The sequence below is a fragment of the Apium graveolens genome, chromosome 11, assembly GCF_009905375.1.
Source record: "Apium graveolens cultivar Ventura chromosome 11, ASM990537v1, whole genome shotgun sequence".
Classification (NCBI taxonomy): Eukaryota; Viridiplantae; Streptophyta; class Magnoliopsida; order Apiales; family Apiaceae; genus Apium; species Apium graveolens.
This window is the reverse complement of record NC_133657.1, coordinates 197,246,872-197,261,222: the sequence shown is the minus strand read 5'-3', so window position 1 is coordinate 197,261,222 and position 14,351 is coordinate 197,246,872. Positions and strand designations below refer to the sequence as shown.

The following is a 14,351-nucleotide window of genomic DNA, read 5'->3' as shown; positions in this document are numbered from 1 at the left end:
TTCCAGTTGAGTGGATAACCAATCAGCTTATAACAATTTTCCTTTGTATGACCATTAAAATTGCAGTAAGTACACTTCAACACAGGTCTTGAAGTACCATTGAAACTCTGAGATGGTTTCTTAAAACCAAAATTAGAATGAACAGCTACTGCATTTCCAGAATTAGTGACTAATGCATTAGCAAAAGGAGTATTGGTAGCAACAATACTTTGATATCCTTGTCTTGCTTTATCATCCTGCTTGACAAACGCATAAGTTTGTGAAAGTGAAGGCAAGGACTCATCATAAGTATTTGTCCTCGAATAGTAGCATTGTGTCATGTAGCCCCATCAAAAACTGAAGTAGCTTCCTCTTTTGATCCCTTTAAACCTGAACCTTGTGTGCACCACAAACACAATTAACAGTAGGCTCTAACACTGAATATTTATCCCACAATCCTTCAACTTATGGAAATACACCTCATCAGATTTATTTCCTTGCTCTAGACTGTGAATATCTTTTAGAACTTGAAAAATTATGTTCCCATTAACTCCCGAGAATCTTTCATGTTATTCCTGCCATACTTCACTAGCAGTTGTTACATAGTTCAAACCATCACTGATTTCCTCTACCGCAGAATTAAGGATCCAAGTAATGACTAAATCGTTTACTCGCTCCCATTGTGCAAAAAGTGGAGAGGTAACATCTGGTTTTGCATAAGTGCCATTGACCAAGACAAACTTATTTCTAGCATTAAGAGTAATCTACATAGATCTAACCCGGGGAGCAAAATTATCCAGTCCAATTAACTTCTTTGCAATTAGAATTAAGCCAGGATGATCGGTATTATGAAAAAATAAGGGATGAAAATTGTTATCAACAACATCAGGATTATACAATGGAGGAGGTTGTATATTATTTTGTTGATTTTCATCTGAATTATCATCTTCATTAGTATGAGCAGAATTAGCAGTTTTACTAGTCTCACCACCTTGTACAAGATTTGCATAGCTATAACGCATCATGACTTTAATGATAGTATCTATGAATTCTATAAACATATAATTATCTAAAATAGAGACAAGGATCGTAATCATCATATCTAATTATCGAGATTAAAACCGAAGGCGGAAGCGTACCTGAATCCATAAGACGATAATTGTTGCGGTATCTGAATCTGTATTATTTTCTTGATTATTATCTTACTCAACCAAGTACTCCTTAGGGTTTCTCAATAGCTCTTTCTGAAGGGTAGAAGATAAACCGTTACGTGTACTTGATATATTGGGGACTATAACCCTTTTTATATACCACCTAATCAAATCTCCCATTATAATTTAATTAGGCCTGGTATTAGGTATCCACTTATTAGGTCCATACAATAAAATAAAATCTAATTGGATTTCTTATTTGATCACTTAATTTAACCCAATATAATAAATAGAAAATATAATTGATATATTTATATGTAGCCCATAAAGAATTATTATTATTAAAAATAATAATAACAATCTCCCACTTGGGCTTCATATGAATCAAGAATCAATTATACAAAACTTTAGTGCGCAACTTTATGCTATTTATCGTCCTTAGATTTTACCAAAATAATTCGGTTCGTATATTATATATGTATGAGATTATGGCGGCATTCATCACAAACTTTACGTGACTAAACCTTCAGCTTTATACTCTTTAAATACGTCCAGAGCTTGTGTCTTCTCATGTATCAAGTATAGGTAACCATAACTAGAGTACTCATCTATGAACGTGATAAAATATCGTTGACCGTTCCAAGAGGCCGTAGGGAATGGTCCACATATATCGGTATGAATCAGTTCCAAGACACTTGTAGCTCTATTGGCACCTAACTTTATCGAGTTTGTTTGTTTTCCCTTAATACATTCAACACAGACTTGAAAGTCACTTAAATCTAAACGATCAAGAATTCTATCATTCACAAGCCTTTTAATTCTCTGTTTGGAGATATGACCTAATCGCTTATGCTACAACATAGCAGAATTCTCAGTTAACTTACGCTTTGTACCTCTTGTACTTGAGTGAAAAATTTCATTATTAAAAGTAACAATATCAAACATATAAAGATTATCAATTAAAGAACCGGTGGCAACCACATTTGAATTTAAAGATAAACACACTTTATTATTTCCAAAAGAACAAGTGTAGCCATATTTGTCCAAACAGGAAATAGAAATAAGATTCCATCTAAAAGACGGTGCAACAAAGGTCTCAAGTAAATCCAAATAAACACCAATTTTTAATAATAATCTAAATGTTCCAACAGCTTCAACTGAAACTTTATTGTCGTCGCCCACATAAATGAATCTTTCGGCATCAATTGGAGGTCAGCTCCACAGGTAACCCTGCATAGATACACTTATGTGAGTAGTAGCACCAGAATCTACCCACCAAGTATCCTTAGGTACAGAAGCCAAATTAACTTCAGAACAAACAAAGACAGAAGTCTTACCCTTCTTCACACACCAAGCAGCATATTTGGAACACTCTTTCTTCATGTGTCCACCCTTCTTACAAAAGTAGCAGGTTGTCCCTTATCCAGCTTCTCTTGCAACTGATGCTTGGGCTTTCCACTTGCAATATCCTTACCTCTATTTCTTTTCTTATCATTAGAGCTTGATGCCAAGTGAGCACTTTCAGTCTTCTCTCGCAAAACTCTCTCTTCCTCTTGCACACAGTGTGAATAGAGCTCATTAAGAGTCCATTTTTCCTTTTGAGTATTATAACTCACCACAAAGTGTCTGAACTGAGGAGGCAGAGAAATAAGAACCAAGTGAACAAGTAACTCATCTGAAAGTTCTAACTTGAGTTCTTTGAGTTTGCCAGCAAGATTAGACATCCCAATGCTGTACTCCCTTATGTTCCCCTTTCCTTTATACTTCATGGTCACGAGTTTTGACAGAAGATTACTCGTTTCCGCTTTCTCATTTTTAGCAAAATATCGCTCAATCTCGGAGAGGAACTTCTTGGCACTTGTGCTCTCAGCAACAGAGCCCCGAAAGCCAGTTGGAATCGTTCGCTTCATGATCTCCAAACACATGCGATTAGAGCGTTCCCATTTCTCAATTTGATCCGTTTTGGGATCATCCGTAGTGGGAACTGGTTGCTCTTTCCTTAGCGCAAGGTCAAGATCCATACACCCAAGAACGATTTCAACATTCTCTTTCCACGTGACATAGTTTGTCTCATTCAACATTGGAATCATGCTCAATTGAGCAGAAGCAGAATTAACACTAGCAGTAACTGAAATATAAATCAAATATATGACAAATGCTCAAAACTAGTATACACAATAATGTGATAAATTTTAAATATTGGCAGCACCATCACAAGATACCTAGCGCAACATTAAATTTTAGTCTTTGGACAGAAAATTTAATTTACAATTGGTACTCTCCACGCAATAATCAAGTATTAACAATTAATTTCTGTCAAATAATATGCCTTTTTTTGGACCGACTTATTATTCACATGAAAAACTTGATATTGTTACATACTTATTATCACAAGAATATTTTAATTTTATCTAAATATTACCTTCCTTTGGGCCGATAAAATTTGCATAAAATTAAATATTCTATCATCATAATAATATTCTTAATTTAATTAATCTACACAAAAGAGGCCACTTTGACGACATATTGATTCAATCAATTAACTTAAAATATCCGACCACTTAAATAAATAAATTAAACTTAATTGCCAAATATTAAATTAACATCACAAAATATATAACAATATTCCTTATTGTACCGCATGATCCGAAATTTAAATCGTTCAGCTATATACAAAGGTACTAATTTGTATAAGACTAAATACCGATCGGACATCCACATCATTATATTATGTATACAAAGAGGACAAATGAACCGTAGTTAATTAATCAATATAAATACACACAACATAAGTATGTAACTCCAAAATTGATTATTAGAATATTGCTTCTCCTGGTAAAGCTAAAAGAAGCATCCAACATATACTATATACATAATATCCGGACAAAAGCAATTCACGTGTAAAAAACAAACAAACTGTACACTAGACTTACATGCCAAACGCCACAATCTCGAAATAAATAAAAATTATAATTCCCGATAACTAATATATGAAGAAGCTCTGATATCAATTGATAGTATCTAAGAATTCTATAAACATATAATTCTCTAACATAGAGACAAGGACCGTAATCATCATATCTAATTATCGAGATTAATACCGAAGGCAGAAGCGTACCTGAATCCATAAGACGATAATTGTTGTGGTATCTGAATCTGTATTATTTTCTTGATTATTATCTTCCTCAACCAAGTACTCCTTAGGGTTTCTCAATAGCTCTCTCTGATGGGTAGAAGATAAGCGCGTGTACTTGATATATTGGGGACTATAACCCTTTTTATATACCACCTAATTAAATCTCCCATTATAATTTAATTGGGCCTGATATTATGTACCCACTTATTAGGTCCATACAATAAAATAAAATCTAATTGGGTTTCTTATTTGATCACTTAATTTAACGCAATATAATAAATAGCAAATATAATTGATATATTTATATGTAGCTCATAAAATAATAATTATTATTAAAAATAATAATAACATGTAAATCTATGGTTTCATACAATTGCGATTGTACGAAAATAAAATTTCGGCGAAATAAGAAGAAATTAACTTGAAAACAATCTCAAAGCAACACAATATCTATCTCGACAATCTGAAAGAAGAGATAATATCAGAAATTGACGAAAAACACGAAAAACCTGTATCTAGGGTTTGTAGAGATCGTAAACGCGATCGAAAAGACGAAAACTTGAAGATATATTTGACGACGAAGCGATCTAGAATGTATATATCATTGTCATTATGCGGAGATTGATCGAAACAATCATGAAGGCTCTGATACCATAATAGATTTGCTGATATAGATGTGTAAATGTATATAACTACATAACTTCAAAAGTAAGAAATGAAAGTCTATTTTATCAAAGTTACAGAAATGAAGACAACACTGGTTTTTATAGTAAAGTTCAACATGAAAAAATAGAATGTAATAGAATGGCCAGCTGTCAAGTCCAAATACTACTCTGTAATGTTTTGCTTATTTGAGAATCCAAGGCATGAGCTATTGTGGCTTTGTGCTGTGACTTTAGACTAACAAGAGCTGTAACTGAATGTGTATTACTCTATTTATCACTCGTAATATACTAGGAACACGAAAAAATATTTAATCTCAATCATTTAATAATATCGATAATTCAATAAATTTTACCAATGCCGATAATATTAATTTAGGGTTAATTATCAAGTAGGTCACTTACTGCGTCCAAATATATCAAGTGAGTTGCTGATTACAAAACTGACTCAAATGAGTCATTCATTTGAAAATTTGTATAAAAAATATCACTCTAGCGTTAGTCGAATTTCTTAAAAGTATTATAAATTGAGTTTCGCACATTTTTTATGGATGATATTACATCCAAATGAAATATTTTGAATTCTAATATTTTAGATAATATTTTTAAATTTTCTAAAATTCATTTACTATTTTTTTATTTAAATCAAATAAAATAATCAAAAAATTAAAAATAAATAGTTGATAAAATTTTAAAAATCTAACAGTATTATCTAAAATAGTAGAACTCGAAACCTTTCATTTGGATGTAATATCATTCATTGAAAATGTGTGAAACTCAATATATAATACTTTTAAAAATGTTGATAATATTTTTGAAACAAATTTTTAAATAAGTGACTCATTTCAATTAGTTTTGTAATACTCACTTGATACATTTGGATGTAATAAATGATCTATTTGATAATTACCCCTATTAATTTATAGACATTTTACGATACAATATTTGTCTTTCCTCGCAATCTTTTCAATTTCAAGAGTTTTTTGAGAAAAAATAACTCAGGTCTTTTCTAATTTTCTTTCTCTGCTTAAAAGTTTTGGAAACATTAAAATGGCTTCTCTAAAAAAATTTTAGTTAAAAATTTTTAAAATAAAAAAAGTCAATCTCAATGGGCCAAGGTGAATGTCTTGATCATTGTCCTAAGTCAGGAAAGCAAAAGTTTTCAATTTTTAAAGAACACAAGAAAAAGGGCAACTCTCGAATTTATGGCACAATCCCCAACACGGCTCTGTTTATCATCGTACACAGTACAAGACTAGTAGTACAACCCAGTCACTTGAACTAGTTGTGTTTAACCCAACAATCACAACAAACACACACACACACATAATGTCTTTGAATCTGGTGATCAGTAGACTTCAACCATCTTCTTGTTTTTTCCTCAAGACTTCTCTTCAATGGACTCCAAGAACGCAGAACCATCTTTTATTCTCCACTCCCACAAAAATAAATCAACAGGTTTAAATTTTTATTCACCATCTTTTTTACTTTTTAAATTTTTATTTTTATTATTTTTGTGACTTGGAAGTGAAAAAAGATCCTAACTTTATAATTTGTGTGTGTGTTTTAGTGCGTATATGGTGTTATATAGTTGAATTATTGAGTATAATTTGACTTCTTGTAACTTATAAGTAAAAAAGATTCTAACTTTATAATTTGTGTGGGTGTTTTACTGTGTGTATGATGTTATATAGTTGAATTCTTGACTGTGTATGATGTTATATAGTTGAATTCTTGAGTATAAAGACTAACTGTAACTTTTAAGTAAAAAAGATCCTAACTTCATAATTTGTGTGTGTGTGTTTTACTGTGTGTATGATGTTATATAGTTGAATTGTTGAGTATAAAGACTAACTGCAACTTATAAGTAAAAAAGATCCTAACTTTATGATATATGTTGTGTTATTGTGACTTGTAAGTAAAAAGAACCCAACTTTTTGCTGGTGTTATATGTCGAATTAATGGTATGATTGGATTGTAGATGATGAGGAGAAAAGGATGGTGTTGCAAGGCAGTGTTATCTCAGGATGCCCCTTTTGCAGTTGCTATTGGTGCTTGCATTTTGAATTCTTTAGTTTTTCAGACACCGCCTACTAAACAAGATGATGATCAAGATTCTGAGTCCCCTGTAATTGATGCTGATGATACGAGGTTTGCTGTCATGGGGATTATAAGTTTCATCCCTTACTTCAATTGGCTGGTTAGCCCCCTTTCCTTTCTCTAATGTGTGTATAAATTTTCGTTCAATGCAAAGCTAATTTGGCCTACAAAGTAGTGATTTGTAGTACAGTGATGGGGATTTATAATATTGTGACAGTGATTTGTACTACCACGATTATTGATTTGTAGCTGCTCTATAGATTTTGCAGGCTAAATTGGTTTGTAGGCTGTAGCATATTTATTATGATCCTAAATGTGTCTATATGATTATATGTATGGTAGTCTCCCGATTCCTAATCCTATTTTATCTTGTATGCTATGTGTTTGATATTTGTTTTCTTTAATATTACCTATCTGCTATAGCGATTACTAGTTGACTACTTATTGTAGTAGCGATGGCTGTATATACAATTATTTGAGGTATAATGCCCGTGTCTGTGTTTATGTAGAGTTGGGTGTTTGCGTGGACTGATACAGCTAAGAGGCGCTATGCTGTCTATGCATTAGTTTACCTGGCACCTTACTTCAGGTATGCTACTCATTCGTATGTACACCTTTTGTACAATGTGAGGCTTTGATTATAACTTCATACCCAAAAACAATAGAGTAAAAGTATCAAATTTGCGGAAAATGTAATGTAATCACGTGAAAGGACGTTGGGAGATGTATAATTTTTTAGATAGAAGCGGACCTTCATACAGAATAGTTCGTCTTTGCCCTCTTATCCAACTACTAGTATTGTAATCGTCTCTGCAAACTATGGAGCTTAAGTATACTTGAGCAGAAAGTGATTTATTTGGGATATATGTATAAAAATGCAAGTAAAGAATATAATTAGGACTAGTCGGAGTTCCTTACAAGACTTTAAGGATTCTGAGTGAAACGACTAAGGTAGCTCAAATTATCAATTTCATGCTTAAGAAAAGAACTTCAACATAAAGTATCATGCTATTACAATGTTACAATGACATCATGTTGGTTTAGTGGACTTGGCAATGTACAAGCCAGTTGTTGATAAGCATTAATTGTTTATTTGTTGATTTGGGTATTTCATGTGATTTTATACAAGTATTTTCATCTATAAAGGTGAATGTTTCTTTGGTTATAGGTCAAACATGTCACTATTGCCTGAAGATAGCTGGTTGCCTATTGCCAGCATTATTTCCTGCATAATTCACGTTCAGGTAGGAATTCCTTGCGTTCTTTCTGATAGCTTGTAAAGTAGTGTTTTCTATAGTTTTTATTTTCTCGGTACCCCTTAAAGCAATCCTGTATCTTTTTTTATCCATTAACAGCTAGAAGCCAGCATAAAAAATGGCGATCTTCAGGGTTTTCGATTATTTAGTGAAGGTGCCAAGGACTTATTAGGAAAGAAAGATGACACGATTACTAGTGAGGTACAGTGACCAGAGACATGTGTGCCGTATAAGATTTATAGGTTAAGGTAAGTTAAATTTGTACTTACGTCTCATGTGTGTGATTAGGAGAGGAGAAAAGATTACCAGAACCTACCTTCTGCCCAGGAACAAGCTCGAAAGGTAGATGGATGGAGAGTTCCTGAAAAGCCTTCTGAAGAATTTGAAAAATCGAATCAGAGTGAACTTGATGATGAGGAAATCCACTAGAAGATTTCTTGGATTATGAACATGTTAGACATCATTCTCATTTATGCTTGAAATTCGAGCAACAGAAGAAACAGCATTTTGTCAGTGTAGGATAGTGTCATTTGCATAATCTACTTGTGCAATAGTTTATCATATATTTGCTTCTTCAATATGTTTGGTTTATAGAGGAAAAGTACAATAGGTATATGATCTAGAAAGTTGACATATATATTTGTTATCTGTGGATTAGGAGAAGAAAAATAGTTTAGCTATGTCCTTGATAGTCTAACTAAAGGAATTTAACATTGATTACGAGCTAAATTTTCATCTCAAGGATTATTCACAATGCTTGCAATTTCATCATGCTGTGTTTGCTTATTTTACATTAATGCTTATGTGTATTATGCTTATATAATTCAAATCAAGCTTTTCTGAAAGTTACATTACTATTGGTTTATCTCGGCTTAAGACAAGAACTTGGATGTTAGGTTAGCAAGGGTTTAAATTTTTTTAAACCCGACCCAACCCATTATATTCGGGTTGATAAACATTAAACCAATTAAACTTCGGATTTTGGATAGTTCGGCTTCTTCGACCAAAATAAGGAATGGGTTGGGTTAGTTTTACGGTTTTGTCGGTTTTTTGTTCACCCCTACTCGTGATACACGTATACCAAATGCCTCCTTAATGGTGCAATGTGATCTTTATGCTTTGTTTGGTCACAGAGAATGGGGGTGGAAGCTGATGAACTAAAAAAGTAAAGGATGGCATTTAGCTAATTTTAACGAAGTAAAAAACAGATGGTGGGTTGGGTGAAAAATGAGGGCAAATTTTCTCTACAATAGAGATTGTAGAGAATATTAGCAGATATATAGGAATATGAATATAGAGTATACATAATAGTTGGGGAGATTCTGAGATGTCAAGGTTACTTTATGTTTCAGCACATAAACAAACACAGAACAAAACTTTCAAATGATTTTGACATACATTCTGAAAATTTATATAATCTTCATTTGCTGACCTAAAATGAGGACAAGTATTAATCAATTGATTTAAATATTAAACTATATTCTCAAGTTACAAAACTCAACAATCTGTGATGGATAACTTTGCTAAGTCTCGAATCCTTTTTTGGTTGAAAACAATTGCCATTGTTGTCTATGGTCTATTTAAACATCCCAAGTGCTGCTGCCAGTATATCTCAATGAGCAGCTTTAGTAGTTCAAAGTGTCAATGCAGCTCTAGCCATAGCCAGTGCACCCTCAAAAGTGTGGTTTCCGCCAATAAAACCACTCATATGGATAAAAACACAGCCAGGAATTCCTGCCTCGTTTGTCAGCTCATCGTCTCTCAAACCTCGCCACTGAGCTGGAAGGGCCTTTCTGCTCTCAAATCTGTCCGGAGCTAAAGAAACTGCTTGTACTCGCCATTGTTTGGCTCTTTCATCCTATGTTTTTTATCATTAAGAAAAAAACTAATTTCAGAAATATAGAGCAAAGATATGCAATTTTATTGAAAAATGTACTACTGACAACATGTACAAGGGAAAGGCATGCGATAATTAAGAAATAAGCATGGTTACTATAAGTCTATAAAGAGTTCCGTAACTCAAAAGTCATTTAATAATATCTAGGGAAGTGTTAAGATATGCTGATAGAGCACGCTGATAGAAACAAAAATTCACTATACTCGCAAACAACCGGGCCTCCTAAAAACAATCTAGAGAAGTTTATATGCCAAATGGACCAGAAACAGGACCACTGCACAGGTACTCTTTACTTCCATATATCCTTACATTACTTTTCTCCTTCCAGAGTACTAGTACCTAAACCTTAACAGTCTGCACTACATATAAATTCAATTTTTTTGTTTTTCTTTTTGAAATGGCTTTTCATAATGTAAAAAAGATAGATATCAGTTTGGCAAAAAAACGATAGATATCATACCCTTAAGACATACGCAGCATAATATCACCCTCAAAGCCACCCCCCATACCCACATATTCACAAGGGGACAAAACATTTCAAGTAGCTCACAGAAATAAATCATACATAGGTGAACAAAGAAGAGATTAATACAAGATCAACTTTCAGACCTGATAGAGAACATATTTAATGGATGGCTCTATCTTCATCTCTTGTTCAAGCTCAAACAAGTGAAGCTTCCACTGTTAAATAAAAATTAAATTAGATCGCTAACATAAATTCACCATCATAGTTAGTAGTAAATCCTAAAAAATGATCAGACATGTTTATAAGTTTATCTAATGACAAAATCTAATAATACACAAACACAAGCACAGACAATTGCAAGAGTAATTAAGAAACATTCTACTAATGCTTGCACAAACATCAGAACTGCGAGTAGGCACTTCCAGAGAAGAGAACTATTAAAATATAATAACAATAGATAGCAGTAGAACTGTTATTCCAGATGCATTTACAATAAACAGAAACTAGGACCAATAATATCTAGCACAGTAGTGCTTCACTTCATTGTACAGAAAATAACATACAATCATGAAAATTATATAAAACATACAGAACATTAACTGAGAAATGACAGTAACTAAGTAATTCCAGAAAACATCAAATTAAAAAAAAACATTTTTCCCTATGAACAAAAAAAAACCCAGTTCAGGTTGACCACTGGCAAACATTTTGAAATCGGCTACATAAGCCTTCCCCTCATCCTATTAGCCAATCAGTTTTTAAATAATTATATGGACAATTCAGTTTACTAAGTTGAGGAAAAAAGTATAATGCACATCATCAACGGACTAAATCTTATTTTTATTGCAGAAACAGCGGCCATATTGCAGCATATGAATTAATCTTTGCTGAGACTTGCAATATGAGAAACCCTAATTCGAACTAGTGGAATTAATCGCATTGAATTTCAAGATTAATACAACTTGTTTGTTATCAATGCTGAAAATTAGTAACATACAAGCGATTAACACTCCTCTAGGCTCTAGGACTGGCTCAAATTAGCGATAACGAAATAAGTTAACATGATCTGAGACATTGAAATGACTACTTACAGGGCAAAATCTATCCAAAACCATAATTTCTCCGCTTGGATCAACTGTTTGCCTTGCTGCAAGACATTCCATCACAATTGAGCGGGCTGGTAACCAAGATCTTGCATGAAATCTAACACTCTGAGAATAAAAGGAAAGGAAAAAAACATAAAAATGTTGATCCACGAATACCTCCCAACACCTTCAACTTTGGAAAACCCATAATTTAGATGTTCAGTCTCCTAACAGAAATCTTACATCGAGAAACTCGCTTCCAGCTAGAGCCATGGCACGTTGGAATGCCTCATTTTCCTTCTCAGAAGATTGATCAGGGTCAATCCAGTCCAAATTGAACTTTCCAACTCTCGAGGACAAATGTGTATTGTTTACATACTTTGGAGGCTGGTCCGTGTCATACTGATTGATCCCATTATCAATTGCATCGATTGCCTGTTGTGAAGAAAATTATTAGTAATAACTGGTGATGCCTAGTTATTTAACTTTATGATATCCATCATTTTTGTAAACCACACATAAATAAGTGATATTCAGTTTACTAACTCCAGCTTATGGAAAGCCACGATTCAAGTGACTCAAAGTGTAATGCGTGTATGTAGAGAGATAATTCACTTTTAGCCTGTTATGCCAATAAATACCTCAATGGAACTTGCTAAAAACATGATATTAGCTTTGTAGGCCTTGTGGGAATAAATTGAAGTTGTAGAAAAAAATCCAATGACAATTACAAGACAAAATTGAAGAACAAGAACATAATTATCGTAATCATTGTGGCAACACATAAGCTGAAACTATTAAAACAAATGGTATTTCAAACCGAAGTACAAAATGCATTTATACATTAACAGATAATTCATTACCCAATAGGGAATAATTTGCATAGAATTTTACTCCTTTGAGATTTATAAACTCATTTTTTCCTTACTTCAAACTGTCCCACAAAACCACTTTGCAATGCCCAACATGTGACAAAGTATCATCCAGATCCATTATTACCAGCATATATCACAGGCTAAACAAAAAAAACAATAATTCAAAATTTGGTACCTCCATGAAGCTTTTGTAAATGGCCAAGTACAAGCGCATCACGTCAGGATGAGTTTCATCAAGCTGAACCTCTTTAGCAATTATTTCCAATCCAAAATGCTACAAAATATTATTTCCCACTCAGATTGCCTTAAATAAACAACATAAACCTTCACAAAATTGCTTACACAAAACTAACCCATATTTAATAACAATCCAGGCACAAAACAATACTAAATAAAACAAGACACGATATTCTAATTTAACAAACACCAAAATTTCAAAATTTCAAAATAAACAGGCAAGAAAACACAAAGGGCCAATCACAAAACATGAAACTACCTTATAAACTAGGCCAGCACTACTAAGCTTAGTATTAAACCCATATCCAAAAACCTCTCCAAAACCCTTCTGATGATGATCATATCTATCTCTACTAGGATCATAAACCCCACCAACATCAAGAACAGCATCAAGCTCTTCCAAAACCTACAAAAACCAAAACCCATCATCACAAATCATCAAAAACACAAAAACCCAGTCAGACATTTCATCAAACACTTAGCGTGCACACCTTAGGATCTCTACTTCTAACAATTTCAGCCCCAAAGAACCGATTGGTAAGCCTAATCATGAAGCACCCAAGTGCCTCATCACAGTGGAAGCTCCCATTGTGGGTCCCAACGCGTTTTGAAGAGAGGGGAGTTGGGGAATTTGTGGAAAAAGATGAAACCCTAATTGGGGATTGCGAAGGTGAAGGAGAGGCCATTAGAGAGAATGTGAAAATGGGTTTGCAAAGATTGAAGCTTTTGTCGAGTTTTGTAAAGGGTAGTCTTTGAAAGTGTGTGTTGAGTTGCGGCAGTCTTGTTAAAAGCATTACTGTGTATGTGTGTGTGTTTTATATATAGGACAGGACCTTTGGGTTTAGGGTCTAGTTGTTAATGAAGGTGTCAAAACAGTCAAAAGTATATCAATCGATTTTCAGTTTCTTATTTTTTGCAGTAATCTGATTTACTCAAGGGCCATGAATCCAAGTACTGTTTTAATTAAATTATCTGAATTTTTATTTTGTGGTTGAAAAATGAGTTATTTACCTCCTGCTCCCGAGTTATAAAGAGGTAGGGAAACAAACCTAAAATAAGTAAAATAGTTTTACTATCACTCCTATTTATGCTCCCGAATTTTAAAAAGGAAGAAAATAAGTGATAATAAATATAAATTTAGTATACTTTCATCCCAAAACTTTCATTCCAAAAATGGGCCTAATCGGTTACTTCCTTCCCTTTAAAAAACTCGGGAGCAAGGATTTAAGTTAAAAAAAAAATTGTATAAATGCACGGGATCATCGCTATTATAAAAAAAAGAAATCAATCAAAATACACTGAACTTGTAAATTTTCATACTTATCGGTTATCAGATGCCCACTATCATATAATAGAAAAATCGTTAATTTATTTATTAAAGCTTTTGTTAACTATAATATTTCAAATAATGATATTAATATTATGTGATGTGAATGTGAGTTAACAAAAAGCAATTTTATTTTTATATTTTGGCAAGTAAAATATAAATGGAAAAATATAAATCTAC

At 33.1% G+C, this 14,351-nt stretch overlaps 3 protein-coding genes across 3 annotated transcripts; 1 reads left to right on the top strand and 2 right to left on the bottom strand.

The window, feature by feature from the left end:
* Nucleotides 1-2,509: 2,509 nt before the first annotated feature.
* Nucleotides 2,510-4,258, bottom strand: LOC141696440 (uncharacterized). Its single transcript, XM_074500581.1, has 2 exons — nucleotides 4,249-4,258; nucleotides 2,510-3,258 (listed from the first exon to the last, which is right to left on the bottom strand). Exons 1-2 carry the CDS (start codon nucleotides 4,256-4,258, stop codon nucleotides 2,510-2,512), a joined length of 759 nt encoding a protein of 252 aa, XP_074356682.1.
* A 1,826-nt stretch (nucleotides 4,259-6,084) lies between these two features.
* On the top strand, nucleotides 6,085-9,054 carry LOC141695223 (uncharacterized). Its single transcript, XM_074499479.1, has 6 exons — nucleotides 6,085-6,386; nucleotides 6,910-7,128; nucleotides 7,538-7,617; nucleotides 8,197-8,272; nucleotides 8,384-8,485; nucleotides 8,573-9,054. Exons 1-6 carry the CDS (start codon nucleotides 6,258-6,260, stop codon nucleotides 8,711-8,713), a joined length of 747 nt encoding a protein of 248 aa, XP_074355580.1. The 5' UTR covers nucleotides 6,085-6,257; the 3' UTR covers nucleotides 8,714-9,054.
* Nucleotides 9,055-9,661: 607 nt separating this feature from the next.
* LOC141698431 (uncharacterized) lies at nucleotides 9,662-13,753 on the bottom strand. Its single transcript, XM_074503122.1, has 7 exons — nucleotides 13,336-13,753; nucleotides 13,104-13,250; nucleotides 12,783-12,881; nucleotides 11,976-12,167; nucleotides 11,739-11,858; nucleotides 10,791-10,862; nucleotides 9,662-10,142 (listed from the first exon to the last, which is right to left on the bottom strand). Exons 1-7 carry the CDS (start codon nucleotides 13,636-13,638, stop codon nucleotides 9,918-9,920), a joined length of 1,158 nt encoding a protein of 385 aa, XP_074359223.1. The 5' UTR covers nucleotides 13,639-13,753; the 3' UTR covers nucleotides 9,662-9,917.
* Between the last annotated feature and the right edge of the window lie 598 nt (nucleotides 13,754-14,351).